Here is a 17,446-nt window from a genome sequence, read left to right as displayed (position 1 = left end):
CCGATACGTCTTGCATTTGCCATGACCATCAACAAATCACAAGGCCAATCCTTAAATGTTTTTGGTTTAAATCTAGAACATTCATGTTTTTCCCATGGTCAATTATACGAGTACGTGGCATGTTCACGGATTGGAAGATCATCTGCGTTGTTTGTTTTTGCGGGTGATAATAAAACAAAAAATGTCGTCTATCACAAGGTACTTAGGTGAAGAGCAATCTATGTACTAAAATACAGAAATAATAATGAATGAAATAAAAAAAAAAACACAATCTGCTTATTTATTGTCATAAGGGCGAAACAAAGTTCGCCGGGTCACTTAGTAGAATAATAGAATTTAGTACTATTCCCATTCTTGGACATCCAGTAGACCACACTGGTTGTAAATGGGCAGCCAATACTTAAGGTTCTCCCGAAGTCTCTTGTTGTTGTAGGCCACTTTTCTAAAGTTTCGACTTCTTTCATTGTCCAACATCAAGGCATTAAAATCGGCGTCGGCAGTCTGATCGTTGATCATTATAGCCTGGCAGGTAAGTGTAGTAGTAACGGCTGTAATCGAGGATTTTAATTGTTTATTGTTGACTTGGACAGTTTTAAACCTTCAATTAAAGTACTCACCCATGAATTTGCCCTTTTCCAATTGCAACCACATCTGACGAAGCGTGGGTATATAGCCAGTGAAGTCAAATGCCCGCAACGTATCGACAAGAACACTATGATAGTATTCAATCAAAGCATTTATGTGTTTATGCAGCTCCGGCTGCAGTGAACTGGAAAAGAAGTAATGAAGATCTATGGCTGGTGAACCCCAGGCCGAGTATTGAAAGTCAATGAGCAACATGTCCAGATCCCTGTTTTCGGTTTTTGGTCTTAACATTATGTTGTTGACCCACAGATCGCCGTGTGTTAAGGTATTGAATTCATCATCCTTAGGGTCGTAGACACGTTCAGTGTACTCCATAACCAAATTCTTCAGACGCTTCAGTTTGTCGGCATAAACATTGCCAAGCTCTGGACACTCAGCAGCAAAGGCAACGGCCTCAACAAAAAAGTTTTCAAACATCGGCGTGAATCCTCGTGAATGGCGATTGAAAATGCCATGATCGAGTTTGGTCAGCAAACCTGGTTGACGTTCATTGAACACGGCAGCAGCAGCATGCATCTTGGCCAGCTTCCTCAACGCCAGCTTTGTGAATTCCAGGTCGTAGCCAATTAGACGATCCCCAATAGCATATTTACAGATTGCTAGATCCTCAAAGATGATAGCCGAATGCTCGTAATCCACGTAAATCGTCTTTGCGAATAGTTTTTCCGATTTATCTGTTCCATCCAACAGTGCACTCAACTGCGGCAGAATCTTATCATACATGACCATCTCGGTGGTGCTCGTCTGATAGCTGGCAAATATGCCAGAAATGAAGGGATCATTCTCATATGTTGTCTTTACAATGAAGTTTTCACTTTCCGATGCATTGGAACCACTGCGCACATAATCCACTTTGATTCTAGTCATAACACTAGCATAATTTTCACCTTTGGCTGTCGCTGGCTTAATGCTTATATCGGTGATATTGAGATCGTCGTCCTTTTTGTAGCGACGCAGAATGTTCTCCACATAGGGCACAGTAAGCCAGGATGGAGCAGGATGGTAATTGTCAGCGTCATTGCCGTTGCCGTTACCGTTACTTGACTCGGCCATGTCTGTGATGTTTCTGTATCAACAACCCAAACAGCAGTCGCTTTTTATACGAACGACAAGTGGTCCTCGTCCATCTAGTCGTATACGTAACTACGTAACGAATATTTCGATTTATGATTGTAGTAAAATAGCTAGATTAAGAAAATTGTAGTACCTTTGTCTAACGATATAGTTTATTTGAAATAATTGTATCGGAATGTTTTAGTTATTTACTTTATTTTATTTACTTTGTATTACTTACATGTTAATTTATGAATTATTATAGTTAGATAAAAAGATGACTGGTTATAGTAAAGTTCATGTGTGAAATATATAATTCGACCATCTTGGTTTTCTATGTTCTTTTAGATTGGAAATAATCTTCAATGATATTAGTCACAATATTCGCAAATTATATTTACTCATTACAAGATAAGATATGCGGTTAAAGTATTTCGTTTCTAAAAAGAAAGGTCTAGAAATTGTGAAAAAAAACTTTGTCTATTTACAAGTTTCTTTCTAAATGTGAAACTTTCGCAAATCCTCTCGCACATAAAAGTATAGTATAAAAGTGTCTGTGAATTTTCTTTTCTTTTTTACATCTTGCACATATGCATATACTATATAATCAAGTATTCTGCTCAGTCATCGTAGAACAAAAACAACTACTATTCCTAACTATATGAGATAGTAGTCATGATTAAAATAAAATGCTAGGTTTTTTTGTTGCAGATCACGCGTGCTCTTTATAAATGATATACAATTTACATTTGTTTCATCTGCTTGACAACTAATAAACCCGTCAAGCTATTTGCATAATAAAACCATAAGCCATAAACAATTAACGTCCCGTCTTTATTTGCTCGTGTGTTAAGTTAGTCTCACTTGTTAGTTTAGCATATGTAAGTATTTCCCACCTTATCAACCAGATAGTCTCTCGTTAAAATTTGCACGCTTTCAAGCTTATCAAATGAATGATGACGTCTTAACTTTTTTCCTAGGTTATGTTGAATATCTCCTCCATATTTATGGAGGTATAATGGTATAATTTATATATAATGGTATAATTTACCATTTCTATGGCTTAACGCTTTATTCGTGAAAGATCTTTTGGTTGAGAGCAAAAGACTTTACAATCTCAATCCTTTATCATTGCATGACGTGTCGCTTTTTAAATGATTTCAAATTCAAAATAAAAAAAATTTAGACATGCACGTTCACGTCGAAAGCTGGCGACCCCTCCGGACAGATTATTTGAGGGTATCTATATGGGTAATAGAGACGCTAAATCTAAATAAAAGACGTATGTTTTATATAGACATAGACGTGGTTCCATCTGTCGTCTTATCACAGTCCCCTAACTGTATATAAGATGATAAAATGTGGATGCGGCGCAAACGTAAACTAGAATTCTAGACGTTAAGGTGAATCTGTGAATCGTAAGATTGTAAACTACACAATGCCTGAGCCAATTGTTAACGAGTTTCATGTGGCGCCCGTCTGGCTTACTCGCGATTACGTCGAATAGAAGCTGCGCGTGTACTTTAAGGATGCCAAACTGCAACTGATGGAATTACAGGTGACTCCAGGGACTGCTAACGGGGAAGAAGAAGCGAGCCACAAGGATCCAGCTGCTCATCTACTCGGTCCCTACAACATCTATGTGCGAGAATGGATGGATATGTACCAGGAGGTGCTTCCCAAGTTGGCTGCAAAAGTAATTAGATCCTTGGAGGATGATAAGGAGTTGATGTACAAGAACAATGCACAGGGAAAACCAGAAGCTCAATTATAAGGGTACAATTCCAACTCTATTTAACTTCCAGTTGCAGTTCCAAGCAATATACTTTTATTGTGAGAGACATATAATCAGCTGATGATGAGGTGTTTTGGATTTTAATTGACATACTGCTATTTTAATTTGTATGCAGCTATGTTTTCATCATTTTGCTTCTTGCCTGCAATGTTGCACAGTGGAAATGAAGTTCGAGTTGCACTCCATAAAACTGATGTCATGCGACAGAAAGTGAGGAAGCTGTTGCCTTTTTTCGACAAAAGCGGCTTGCTCGATGAAATGTAATTCAGTTTATAGCTAATATGTTTTCAGTGATGACATATTCATTATAATAACTTTAAATAAAAGTTTACGAAAATGTATCTATCCAATCTGTAATGCCAAGTGATATAAAATATAAAATTAAATAAAAAATAAAGTGCTAATAAAAGTAATTTAGAACATCATATTTTTTTAAATTTGTTGTTACTTTGCGAGTGTTTATATTGTATAATGAAAACTGTTTTCATATTAAAGTTTTCTCAAAATGCAGGTGGTGCCAAAACTTTTTTATCTATGTTAAGTATCACTACCATCGGTTAATGAACTCTGTACTTACTCAGAAACCTATTACGAAATCTCTTTGCACAGAGATTTAGTTTTTATATAGCCTGGCTATCAGATGGTAGACAATTAACTAGTTAAGTTAAAAATAATAACATTTAAGTTTTCATGTGTACATAAACGGAAAGCTTATCGCTTTTCTTCTTGTAAATTTTTCAGTTTGGTTTTTACCTCTCCTAATTCCAGTTTGTGCCTCATATATAGAGTAGAAGTATACATATATGTTTCAGACACGCTTCCATAAAGTATATACATACATTTTTTATTAGCACCAATCTTGATCTTTGAGATTATAAGAAATAAAGCTACCAAATTTGGTTTTCACTTTTTATGATTGCACTCAAAATGTATTTTTTTTTTAAATGTGTTATATTTAAATATTTGTTCTGAGTTTGAGCATTTCAACATTGAACTCTCTACTTTCTTGTATTTTTTTTTTATTAAGATTATTTAATACTCAAAAAAGTCTTTCACATTATTATGAAATCAGTTTACAGCCAAGAGCTGGTATCTTTTCATTTATTATTTATTATTATTATTTATTATTATTATTAGTTTTTTTATTTATCATGAAGTCCAAAAATATAAAACATTATTATTAACACTATCTTTTATAAATTTTACAAAAAATTTGACGTAAAGGAATAATAATAATAATATGAATAGATTCCAGAAACTAAAAGCTGTGCTGTAATACTATATAAATTAATCCATATTTAGGCTTGTTTCAATGTTTTATATTCAAAATAAATGATTAATCTAGTTATTGTATATAAATATGTTTTGCTAATCCCAGAATTAAAAAAGTAATATGTAGTTATGGCAATTATAATCTAAGTAAGTAGGCTGTGAGCGTAACGTATCAAATATTTATGTACGATATTATGTATTTATTCATTTATCTACAGTCAGCAATGCCGCGAGCAAGACGATCGAATCTTTCCCGTCAAAGTCGTAATGCAAGAAGGATACGAAATACTCGACTTCGTGCCACACGAGAACAACAGAGATCAACAAATATATAATTTGCTACGCAGAACAAGATATTTATCAAGTGCTGATTTGAATCGATCAGCGTTTCGATACGATTGCAGCAAGGATTACAGCTTGCATCCTAGCGTTTGGGCAAATGGACGTTGTTTTTGAGTATTGTGGTGCATTAAAGTTTTCCGGAGAAACGGCTGGATTATGAAATTGCCGTTGTTGATTCCGCCACATGATGCATTGTATGCATTGCTTTGTGGCGAAGCACAAGAATCTCGCCACTTTCTTGCAAACACTCAAAATTACAATGTTTGTTTCCAAATGACGTCATTTGGGACAAATATTATCGAAGGAGGATTTAATCCGAAATTTAAGGTATTTATCCCACTCAAAAATATTTTCTAATTCTGAACTCTACTTTCCCACCGAAAAAGTGCTTATAACCCAGTTGATACTGTCTGGTTATTATTTTGTAGATACAAGGACAGATTTACCATCATTCAAATCTATTGACTGCATCACAAATGAAGATGAAGCCACCAAATATCCAATTGAATTTTTAAACTCTTTGGATGTGCCTGGCTTACCACCGCACAATTTACGCCTAAAATTGCTTCGAATCCAAACCAACCAAAACTGTGCGACGATACGCGTTTGGTGGTTAGAAAATTGATGAACAATGTAATTTACGCTACGATAATGATAGGAAAATTCAAAGGTGAGGAAGTTCTTATTCCGAGGATCCCGATAATCCCAACCGATATGCCGTTTGAATTTAAAAGAATTCAATTCTTTATACGTCTTGCATTTGCCATGACCATCAATAAATCACAAGTCCAATCCTTAAAAGTTTGTGGTTTAAATCTAAAACATTCATGTTTTTCCCATGACCAAATATACAAGTACGTGGCATGTTCACGGGTTGGAAGATCATTTTCGTTGTTTGTTTTTGCGTCTGATAATAAAACAAAAAATGTCGTCTATCACAAGATACTTAGGTGAAGGGCAACCTATGTACTAAAATACAGAAATAATAATGAATGAAATAATAAAAAAAAACACAATCTGCTTATTTATTGTCATAAGGGCGAAACAAAGTTCGCCGGGTCACTTAGTAGAATAATAGAATTTAGTACTATTCCCATTCTTGGACATCCAGTAGACCACACTGGTTGTAAATGGGCAGCCAATACTTAAGGTTCTCCCGATGTCTCTTGTTGTTGAAGGCCACTTTCCTAAAGTTTCGACTTCTTTCATTATTCAACATCAATGCATTAAAATCGGCGTCGGCCGTCTGATCGGTGATCATTGTAGCCTGACAGGTAAGTGTAGAAGTAACGGCTGTAATCGAGGATTTTAATTGTTTATTATTGACTTGGACAGTTTTAAACCTTCAATTAAAGAACTCACCCATGAATTTACCCTTTTCCAATTGCAACCACATCTGACGAAGCGTGGGTATATAGCCAGTGAAGTCAAATGCCCGCAACGTATCGACAAGAACACTATGATAGTATTCAATCAAAGCATTTATGTGTTTATGCAGCTCCGTCTGCAGTGAAGTGGAAAAGAAGTAATGAAGATCTATGGCTGGTGAACCCCAGGCCGAGTATTGAAAGTCAATGAGCAACATGTCCAGATCCTTGTTTTCGGTTTTTAGTCTCAACATTATGTTGTTAACCCACAGATCGCCGTGCGTTAAGGTATTGAATTCATCATCCTTAAGATCGTAGACACGTTCAGTGTACTCCATAACCAAATTCTTCAGACGCTTCAGTTTGTCGGCATAAACATTGCCAAGCTCTGGACACTCAGCAGCAAAGGCAACGGCCTCAACAAATAAGTTTTCAAACAGCGGCGCGAATCCTCGTGAATGGCGATTAAAAATGCCATGATCGAGTTTGGTAAGTAAACCTGGTTGACGTTCGTTGTACACGGCAGCAGCAGCATGCATCTTGGCCAGCTTCCTCAACGCCAGCTTTGTGAATTCCAAGTCATAGCCAATTAGACGATCCCCAATAGCATATTTACAGATTGCTAGATCCTCAAAGATGATAGCCGAATGCTCGTAATCCACGTAAATCGTCTTTGCGAATAGTTTTTCCGATTTATCTGTTCCATCCAAAAGTGCACTCAACTGCGGCAGAATCTTATCATACATGACCATCTCGGTGGTGCTCGCCTCATAGCTGGCAAATATGCCCGAAATGAAGGGATCATTCTCATATGTTGTCTTTACAATGAAGTTTTCACTTTCCGATGCATTGGAACCACTGCGCACATAATCCACTTTGATTCTAGTCATAACACTAGCATAATTTTCACCCTTGGCCGTCGCTGGCTTAATGCTTAGATCGGTGATATTGAGATCGTCGTCCTTTTTGTAGCGACGCAGAATGTTCTCCACATAGGACACAGTTAGCCACTGTGGAGCAGGATGGTAATTGTCAGCGTCATTGCCGTTGCCGTTACCGTTACTTGACTCGGCCATGTCTGTGATGTTTCTGTATCAATAACCCAAGCAGCAGTCGCTATTTATAAGAACGACAAGTGGTCCTCGTTCATCAAGTCGTATACGTATCTACGTAAGGAATATTTCGATTTATGATTGCAGTAAAATAGCTAGATTAAGACAATTGTAGTACCTTAGACTAACGAGATAGTTTGTTTGAAATAATTGTATCGGAATATTTTAGTTTTATTTTATTTACTTTGTATTACTTACATGTTAATTTATGAATTATTATAGTTAGATAAAAAGATGACTGCCTATAGTAAAGTTCATATGTGAACTATATAATTCGACCATCTTAGTTTTCTATGTTTTTTTAGATTGGAAATAATCTTTAATGATATTAGTCACAATATTCTCAAATTATATTTACGCAATACAAGATAAGATATTCGGTTAAAGTATTTCGTTTCCAAAAAGAAAGGTCTAGAAATTGTGAAAAAGACTTTGTCTATTTACAAGTTTCTTTCTAACTGTGAAACTTTTGCAAATCCTCTCGCACATAAAAGTATAGTATAAAACTGTCTGTGAATTTTCTTTTCTTTTTTACATCTTGCACATATGCATATACTATATAATCAAGTATTCTGCTCAGTCATCGCAGAAGAAAAACAACTACTATTCCTAACTATATGAGATAGTAGTTATGATTAAAATAAAATGCTCGGTTTTTTGTAGCAGACCACGCGTGCTCTTTATAAATCATATAAAATTTACATTTGTTTCATCTGCTTGACAAGTAATACTACTGTGGGCAAAAAGTAAGGTGAATTTTCAATTTAAACTTCGCGGGCCTAACAATTCGGCCTAGTTCTTTTTTTCTTGAGCTGGCAGGACTGTTGATGACATCTGGGCCAAATTTCATATGAATCTCATAATCAGAAATATATTTACGCTTGTGTTTTCTAAACGACCAAGAGTGCATTTTTCGATTTTTACAATGTCTGAAGGAGAAGTGCCATCAAATTTTTGCTTGCTGAATGAAATTTCGGCTGCGGAAACGTTGAGGATGTTGCGGAAGACCTTTGGTGATTCTACCATGTCACAAAAAAAATTTTTATAAGTGGTACAAAGACTTCAAAGAGGGATGAGAACGTGTTGATGACTTGGAGCGCTCCGGACGACCATCGGCGTCAACAGATGACCCACATGTCAATGAAGTGGAGGAATTAGTGCGCAAAAGTCGTCGGTTGACTGTTAAAGACCTTACTGATATGATTGGAATATCAGAAAGATCTGTGAAAACCATTTTGAAAGACCATTTGGACCTACGAAACGTCAAATCTCGTTTGGTACCAAAAACGACCAATTTCTGTACACGTTTTTCTTGACCATTTTGTCAAAAATTCGACGCATATCGTTCTGCAACCACCATATTCGCCTGATTTGGTTCCGTGTGACTTCTGGCTATTCCCAAAACTCAAGAGACCACTTCGGGGAACGCGTTTCGAGTCGATTGATGAGATAAAAGCTAAATCGAAGAAGGCACTGATGGCTATACCGAAAAGGGACTATTTGGCATGTTTCGAAGATAGGAAAAAAAAGGTTGCATAAGTGTATTTTATCGGGAGGGGATTACTTTGAAGGGAATGATATTGATTTAGAAGAATAAATAAAAATTTTTCATTTTACAAACAAATTCACCTTACTTTTTGCCCACAGTAGTAAACCCGTCAAGCTATTTGCATAGTAAAACCATAAACCATAAACAATTAACGTCCCGTCTTTATTTGCTCGTGTGTTAAGTTAGTCTCACTTTTTAGTTTAGCATATGTAAATATTTCCCACCTTATCAACCAGATAATCTCTTGTCAAATTTTGCACGCTTTCAAGCTTATCAAATAAATGATGACGTCTTAACTTTTCCTAGGTTATGTTGAATATCCCCTTCATAAATAAGTCACGTTTTCTGCTGGTGGCGCGATATAAATGTGTATAATTTATCATTTATATTGCTTAACGCTTTAATTGCGAAAGATCTTTTGGTTCAGAGCAAAAGACTTTACAATCTCAATCCTTTATCATTGCATGACGTGTCGCTTTTTTAAATGATTTGAAATTCGTTTTCTTGTGTAATTTACACGCTGATAAGAGCAGAAAGCACTAGAATACTACGACGCTTAGATTTCCTATCCAAGCAGATACAGATACACAAAGAAACACAAAGCTGCCCAAGTTTTTGATTACGGCGTTCTTATCAGTGGCGTCATATGGAGTGTAATTAAATTTACAAAATGTATTAAAATTTACTTCGTTTTTCGTTTTTATTGCTTCATAATTAAAAGAAAAAATAATTTTTACCATTATTTCAGGTAGAATAAAAATTTCTACCTACTTATAAATATGTCAAAATATATTTATTTATATTTAGAAATACAAGTAGTATATTTATCTACAAACTTGAGAACACTTAAAAACACTTTTTAGATCACGTTTAATTATACAAATATTATTTCAAACTTTTGCAACTATGGTTATGGTATGGTTTTTAAGGATATTAAGTATTTTAAATTGGATGATGGGTAAATAGCTTATTTCTTTCCACCAATTTCAAACCTATTGAAAGATTTAAATTTGCTCTACATATAACGTACATTGTACTATATTTGCAATGCTTGGTTAATTTGGGTACTTTTAGATCTTTTGAGTTTTATCAACCCGCAGAGAAGCACAACTTTAACGATGTTATTTTGGTTTTCAAAATTCAAATATTTTATTTATTATTCTAACAATTTACAAATAATATTGATTGTCTATTGTGTATATTTTTATAAAACGACTAGCTTACTTCTTTGTACAAATAAGTTTTTTTTTAACAATTGCTGGTTTAATAGGTACAATTAACTTTTTATTTTGTTTAAACAATAAATGTAGATTTAACCATTTTGATTTTAATTTTTATTACGTCGATTCAGTCTATCCTGTTCCTTACAAATTTTCATAGGGTTTTTATCAAGTCGATTAAATCCAACCTTCTTTTTAAAATTTTTTTAGGGTATTAAAAGCTCAAAATTGTGATTTCATTTTGTAGTTTTTGCCTAAAAGTATACTAAAGTAAGGAGTCTTTTTGAAAGTTCGTGGTACTTAAATAGTTTATCTGTATTTGTACCAAAAATTTGTTGGCTCATTACATTTTATTTAAATTCAATAATTAACTAAATATGATTCTTTTAATTGTTTATTAACTAGCAACATTGATTAACCTCCAATAACCCTTTGCGGTCAAACATGGGCATCAGAGCTTTGAGATTCTGTTGAACTATGGGATTTTTGTAGAGACGATTCTTAAAGCGAATGCCGCGCTCATCATCATTCATTAGAGCATTGAAACATGCATCTGTGGAATCCTCGCTAATCATCACGGGTTGAACAACAACTGCCGAGTGCATCGCTAGATAATAAATAACAATAAATTCAATGTATGTCCATCAGGATTATAAGGATGACTTACCAAAGAAGCGTTTCTGCTCGGCCTGCATTTGAAATTCATGTAAGCTGGGAATTGGATGGGCTTTGTAATTCAGTTGCCTTAGGGTATTTGTGAATATTCTATGATAGAAACTAAATAGATCACCCTGTTCCTCCCGACGCAATGGCTCTCTTAACGATGTGTTGAAGAAGTGATGCAAATCAATTGTGGGTGAACCCCAAAATGAATATTGAAAATCAATCAGCAATATATCCACTGGACTTCCAGTTGCTGCATCATATTTGACCATCACATTATTGGTCCAAACATCGCCATGTGCCAGAACATTCACAGAATCACTTATAGGTTCAAAGCACTCCCGTCCAATGTCCATGTAGTGCGGAGCCAACTCAAACAGCTTCTGGGCGTATGGAGCACATTCTGGTTCCTGGGTCATCCATCGAGCGGCTGCCAAAAGACCACCGACAAAATATCCGCTGTAAGCATTTGTGTAGCGATTGAAGAATCCTCGATCATAAGTTTCTAGGCGGCCAGCGTTGCGTTCATTGAAGACCGCTGAAGTGGCATGCATTTTCGCCAGCTTTCGCAGTATCAGATGGACGTGTTCTTTATCCAAACGCTTTACACGGTCCGCCATAACATATTTAGCTACCGATAGATCTTCAAAGATAATAGCTGAGCGTTCGCGATCTACAAATACAGCAGTGGGAAAAAGTGGTTCAAATGCATCGGTTTCCTTGAGGAGTTCTGTGAGCTTGGGCAAGACTTCCTCATAGAGCGTCATTTCCCGATTAAATATATCGTAGGGTTCCATTAGTTCCTTGGTCAGTTCGTCATCTTCAATGGCGGTTTTAACAATTAGATTCTGCTTCAAAATTGCTTCAGGGTGTTGTGAGAGTGTAAATTGCACTCGAGCTCTGGTCAAAACACCGCCATAATTCTCTCCGGGTCCCAGTGCGGGATTCACTTCCAATTTCACGATACGCAAATTGCTATCTTTATAATATGAACTTAGCGCATGCGCAATGTAATTGTGAGTCAGCCATTCAGGTGCTGCTGCCATCTTGTACCGTTATTTTAGAAAGTTTGACAATTCTAATGCAAACTCAAGAACTGCAACGACTTTTATACTAGCCGTCGCATTGGGTGAAGGTGAACATTGCTCTATAATGCATCGCAGATTCCCACAATCCCCCGCATATATATGATATGCACTTTAACTACTAATTGCCTTATCCGCTATATGATATTTACTTGCTGCTTAATGCCGTGTGGCAACAGGTCTCACGCCGGAGGCGAGAAATGACGTGTGCCAGACAAATGGCTGATAACTGTCGCATGGAAAAGTTAATAAGTCCGGCTGTCATCTAGCGTGATTTAAAGCTGGGAACAGCAGACTTTGAGTCGATGTCACACTGTACAATTAACTATGCAACATGCATGTTTTTTTTGCGAAATTTCTTTTTCCTTTCTCAGTTCATTTTGTAGTACAGATTAAGTTCAAATTTTGTTAAGAAGTGTATCACGCTCCGGTACAACCAATATAAATTATATACTGACAGTTGTCACTCGCTTACGGCTGATCCATACTATAAGCTGCGACTTTGTATTCAAATGACGCATTTTCTCCTAAGATTAAAGACGATAAGAATACAAGTACAAGTCTAGTAAATTAGGATGTTTGCCCAGACGCTTTTAAGAATTGTTTCAACATTTACAGAATGTTTATAAATTTTATTTTATTTATGAGTACTTTAAGACAATAACAATTTATTTATGGCTATTTGTTTTTTAATTTTATACTTATTCTTATTATTATAATTTATTCTTAAAACAGAAATTATAAACTAATAATTGTTATAATTCAATATTAAAAATAATAAAACATAAAAATTATTTTTATAAAAATATTGAACAAAAATATTTATTTCTTGATTATATCTTTTGATCCAAAGTTCAATTAATTTTATTATATTCTTAATATTATATAGAGAAATAATTGAAATAAAACAAACTATGAAAGGAATAGAAATCATGAAATAGTATTTTTTCAATTTTAAAGAATCTCACTGCAAATAAAAATTATTCTTTCAATTATAAATAATATCGGGTAAACAACAAAGGATTGTTCACTCACTTTTAGTTACCAAGCGAATGTAAAAAGTTAGCAATGGAAACGTTGACGTTTGCATTAGAGTTTCCAAAGTGTGAAGGAAATACAATCTCGTGTTTGCTAGTGTAAACTATTTTATCAGTCTTACTACTAATACTAAGTGATATCTATTATAACCTACGTTTGTATAGTATACCGCCCCAATTAGGCAGTAGCAAAAAAACGGACACGTCAACTGTACGAGTTGAAAGCGGGAGAACTAATAAAAGTGATAATCTGTAGACACGCTCTCTTATGTTTACAGCTGTGGAAACAGTTAATCTGCATTTCTATAGACATATGTTATGCGGGCATAAATTACACTTGAGAGAGGAATACGATATGGCAAACAAACCGCTACGATGTATAAAACCCCGAATGGTCCAGATTTTCCAACCCATTCACAAACCAAGCGCCTCAAGCTCACTTCAATTACTTTCTCACAATGTCGGTTACGGATCTGATAAGTGCACTCGATGCTATTCCAAAGCACATCACAGTGGTTCCTGAATCGAATCCTATTTTTCTTGATGCCCCCGATTGGCTAACAGAAAACTATTTACTCAATGCTATGCGCAAGTTCTATGACGATGAAAAGTTGAAGATCACAGCCTTGGATGGTTGTCCTGCTCTAGGACGAGGCGAAAACTATGGAGGTGTTTTGACTCGCATCAAGGCGGAGTTTACAACACGAGGCAAATCGCATATTGGTCACTATATAGTAAAGACCTCGTTTGAAAGCGATGAGTTTTCTCGCAAAACCATGGAGCCCTACGATATATTCAATCGGGAAATGTCCGTCTATGAACAGATCCTGCCAAAGCTCAAAGCACTTCTGATGGAAATCAATGATGAGGAGCAAATCTTTGCAGAGACAATGGCTGTTGACTATGATCGATCTGCGCTGATCTTTGAGGATCTCAGGGTACGTGGTTTCACAATGCCCGATCGTCTGATAGGCTTAGACCTGAAGTTGGCTAAAATAGTGCTACGTAAATTGGCCAAAATGCATGCCACATCAGCAGTGCTCAATGAGCGAGAGTGTGGCGCCTTGGAGACCTATGATCGTGGCATGTTTAATCGCCACACTGACAACTATGCGCCATGCTTTCTGGGCATGCTACAGGCAGCCAGCAGACGTGTCGCACAATGGCCAGGATATGAACAATACGCCGATAAATTGAATGCCCTTCTTCCCATTTATATGGAGCTGGGCAAGCGCGTCTTCGATGTTTGTCCGGGCGTTAATGTCTTGGCTCATGGCGATCTCTGGACAAACAATGTGCTAGTCAAGTACGACAAGGCCACCGGAGAAGCTGAGGATATCATCATTATCGATTTCCAGTATGCAGCTTGGGGATCACCAGCAATTGATCTATTCTACTTTTTGAATTCCTCGATGGAGTTCGATGTTCATGTGAATAATCAGGAAGAGCTCATTCAACACTACTTCGAGATCTTCTCAGAGACGCTACGAAAACTTCGTTACAAGGCGCCGATTCCTAGCCTCCACAAATTTCACTTGGACTTAAAGAAAAAGTCATTCTATGGTAAGCCTAACGAAATATATATTTCTGTTATATATAGTATGTTATATATTTCTCGATTTATATAATTTCAGCTATGCATACAAGCTTCAATGTCTTTGCTGTCCAGCGAAATGTGGAAACAGCAGATGCGGATTTTAATGCTCTAATGTCGACGAATCAGCGTGGTATTAATTTTAAGAATGGTTGCTATAACAACCCAATAACGCAACGAGTTCTACGAAAACTGTTGCCTATCTTTAACAACCAGGGTTTACTCGATGCAGATCAGTAAAGTTTCAATCATTTTATTTTTGTGATACTTCTTTATTACCTGCATACATTTTGATAGTTCTTAAGACATTTCTATACTCTTATTATAATAATACAAATATATATTGAAAACCAAATTAAACAAAATATCAAACAATTATTACTTTTTAATATACAAATATTTGTATAGCTTCATTGTTATTATCAAATACTATTTTAAGGAACTAATCTATTTACTTTTATGTAACATAACTAAACTCATCACAATATAAAAATAAAACATATAATATTCAGTATTTTAAAAGATTTCATTTAATATTTTCAATATATACATTGCAATATATTTTGTATAGACTATACAAAATATACCAAAATAATACATATAAAGAAAAAGCTTGGCAAACTACCACTAAATAATACCTTCTGATGAGAGCGGAAAAGTTTTGGTCACTATCGAAGCTTTAGCGGCAACAGTTCTCTCCAAATATGGTTGGACTTGTTATGATTTGTAAACAAAACAAAAATCTCTCTTGCTCTCCCTCTCTTTGGGCCACTTGCTATCTCTCTCAACTTGTCTTTCGTTGAGTTTTTGACAATTAATTGGATTCTTTCCCTCTCTTAGTCTATCTACAAGATAACCTTATATGGAAAAGCGTAATGTTTGATAACTTGTTAAACTCAACACATTATACAAATAATAAAATCTTAATGTGTTATTGCGTTAGTCAGTGAAAGTATTAAATTTTTCTCACCGTTTAATATTAAGTCGCTCTCTCGCTCTCTGTTGTTATTGGTCATGTTGTGGGTTTTTCTGTATTTACTCTGAAAGCTCTCAAGCGACAAACACAGATATAAAATATAATTCGTTCAATGCTTTTCTTTTAGTGAGTTCTCAAACATTACGCGTTGCAAATATAAACAATTGTCGTTAACAATAATGTCATCCCAGTTTAATCCCGATGAACTGGAGGCTCTCGAATGGCTAAACACGGAATATTTCACGCAAATATTAATCAAGTATGAGAATGCGCCGGAGTTAATAATAAATAATCTCAAGTTGTCGCCGGCAAGTGCACAAGGCGATCACTACGCAAGTGTTATGTTTCGGGCTTTTGTGGAGTATACAACTTCCAATGGATCGTGTTCAAAATCTTTAATCCTCAAGACAATGCCCGAGCAAGGCGGGCGAAAAAAAGAAATGGTCGATGATTCACACATATTCCACACTGAAATTGCCATGTATACCGAGGTGTTACCCAAATTTGAGGCAATACTGCGAAGCGTAGGAGACAATACTAGTTTATATGTGCCGTGCATTTATCATAGCTTGGAGCCACGGCAAGTGATGGTGTTTGATGATTTGGTCCCTCAGGGTTATCAAGTGATACGTGACAGATCCGCCCACATAGAAGAGATTCACGCTGCACTCGAGAAATTGGCCAAATGGCATGCAATTAGTCAAAAAATGATAACGGAAGAACCTCAATTATTCGATCACTTGCGGTATAATCTATCTACCCTTCCCAACTTTCTGAATCAAAGTTTCCTCACGAACGCTCTACCAAACTTTATATATATGCTAAATGAGGTGGAAAGCTTACAAAAGTATAAAAAGCACTTTGAAGCGATGCGAGGCCACTTGATTCAACGATGGGCGGATTCTTTGGGAGGAAGAATCCTCAGAAGAATGCACATTATGTTCTATGTCATGGCGACTTTCACATAAGGAACTTAATGTTCAAGAATAACAGCTGCATGTTTATAGACTTTCAACTTTCCCATGTGGGACCTTTGGTCAATGATTTCCTTTATGCAATGTACATGTTTTTTGGCCCTGATGAGCGTGGAAAGCTTCGTGACGAATTGATATCGCATTATTTAAAGACTTTTGTCGATACTTTACAAAAAATTGGTAGTGTGAAAAAGGCACCCAGTTTTCAAGAGTTCCTAAGTCAGCTGATTGATAATAAATACAATGGTAAGTGTGAGTGAAGAAGAAATAATATTTTAAATCTAAGCGATTTTATCAATTTTATTTCTAGAACTTATGCTTCTCACAACCTTTCTGCCTATTCAAATTGCATCGCGAAAGAACGCCATTGATCCGTTTCGTCGACGAACTAGCATGTATAAGGATAAGGATTATCAGGACGAGGTGGAATTTCATCTAGAGCGCATGGAAAAGATGGGATATTTTAATGATGATTAAGTTGCCATTATTCTGTAAGAACTGCGATTAAAAATATTGCGTGTATTTCTCTAAAAGGAAACTATTAATTTATTTACAAATAGTAGCTAACATATTGGATTTATTATATACCAATATTTAAGAACATGAATTATTTTAACGAGTAATAAGTATTTATAATATATTCGACATAATAAATTTAGTAAATCTGCACAATTTAAAATGGCGCCAACACATTTCACAATTTTGGACAGATTTTCAACACTTAAGCTTACAAAAAATTATCAACTAAAAAGCTCAATAAAA

General features: G+C 35.7%; 4 protein-coding genes and 1 long non-coding RNA gene across 8 annotated transcripts; 3 read left to right on the top strand and 2 right to left on the bottom strand.

Moving 5' to 3' along the window:
* Positions 1-278: 278 nt before the first annotated feature.
* Positions 279-7,551, bottom strand: LOC132787087 (uncharacterized). Of its 2 annotated transcripts, XM_060793977.1 has the most exons (3): positions 7,313-7,551; positions 618-1,532; positions 279-548 (listed from the first exon to the last, which is right to left on the bottom strand). In XM_060793977.1, the coding sequence occupies exons 1-3, from the start codon at positions 7,548-7,550 to the stop codon at positions 343-345; spliced, it is 1,359 nt and encodes a 452-aa protein (XP_060649960.1). In that variant the 5' UTR covers position 7,551; the 3' UTR covers positions 279-342. The 2 variants fall into 2 exon arrangements, with proteins under 2 accessions (XP_060649960.1, XP_060649961.1); XM_060793978.1 differs by lacking the exons at positions 279-548; positions 618-1,532 and adding an exon at positions 6,131-6,400 and having other exon boundaries at positions 6,470-7,551.
* On the top strand, positions 4,820-6,069 carry LOC132786012 (uncharacterized). 2 transcript variants are annotated; one of them, XR_009632391.1, is made up of 3 exons: positions 4,820-4,912; positions 4,984-5,434; positions 5,494-6,069. It is a non-coding gene; the product is annotated as an uncharacterized LOC132786012 (long non-coding RNA). The 2 variants fall into 2 exon arrangements; XR_009632390.1 differs by having other exon boundaries at positions 4,821-4,912; positions 5,536-6,069.
* A 3,185-nt stretch (positions 7,552-10,736) lies between the features above and the next one.
* Positions 10,737-12,107, bottom strand: LOC132786693 (uncharacterized). The gene is made up of 2 exons (XM_060793299.1): positions 11,023-12,107; positions 10,737-10,962 (listed from the first exon to the last, which is right to left on the bottom strand). Exons 1-2 carry the CDS (start codon positions 12,062-12,064, stop codon positions 10,757-10,759), a joined length of 1,248 nt encoding a protein of 415 aa, XP_060649282.1. The 5' UTR covers positions 12,065-12,107; the 3' UTR covers positions 10,737-10,756.
* Positions 12,108-13,541: 1,434 nt separating this feature from the next.
* On the top strand, positions 13,542-15,109 carry LOC132786596 (uncharacterized). The gene is made up of 2 exons (XM_060793157.1): positions 13,542-14,703; positions 14,775-15,109. Exons 1-2 carry the CDS (start codon positions 13,599-13,601, stop codon positions 14,972-14,974), a joined length of 1,305 nt encoding a protein of 434 aa, XP_060649140.1. The 5' UTR covers positions 13,542-13,598; the 3' UTR covers positions 14,975-15,109.
* Positions 15,110-15,589: 480 nt separating this feature from the next.
* On the top strand, positions 15,590-17,193 carry LOC132786567 (uncharacterized). Of its 2 annotated transcripts, XR_009632455.1 has the most exons (3): positions 15,668-15,686; positions 15,838-16,930; positions 16,995-17,191. XR_009632455.1 is itself a non-coding variant. In XM_060793124.1 (2 exons), the coding sequence occupies exons 1-2, from the start codon at positions 16,603-16,605 to the stop codon at positions 17,159-17,161; spliced, it is 495 nt and encodes a 164-aa protein (XP_060649107.1). In that variant the 5' UTR covers positions 15,590-16,602; the 3' UTR covers positions 17,162-17,193. The 2 variants fall into 2 exon arrangements, 1 of the variants encoding a protein (XP_060649107.1); XM_060793124.1 differs by having other exon boundaries at positions 15,590-16,930; positions 16,995-17,193.
* Positions 17,194-17,446: the final 253 nt, after the last annotated feature.

The sequence above is a fragment of the Drosophila nasuta genome, chromosome 2R, assembly GCF_023558535.2.
Source record: "Drosophila nasuta strain 15112-1781.00 chromosome 2R, ASM2355853v1, whole genome shotgun sequence".
In the NCBI taxonomy this organism is placed as follows: domain Eukaryota; kingdom Metazoa; phylum Arthropoda; class Insecta; order Diptera; family Drosophilidae; genus Drosophila; species Drosophila nasuta.
The sequence above is the reverse complement of the archived record's forward strand: the minus strand, read 5'-3'. Positions and strand labels throughout refer to the sequence as shown.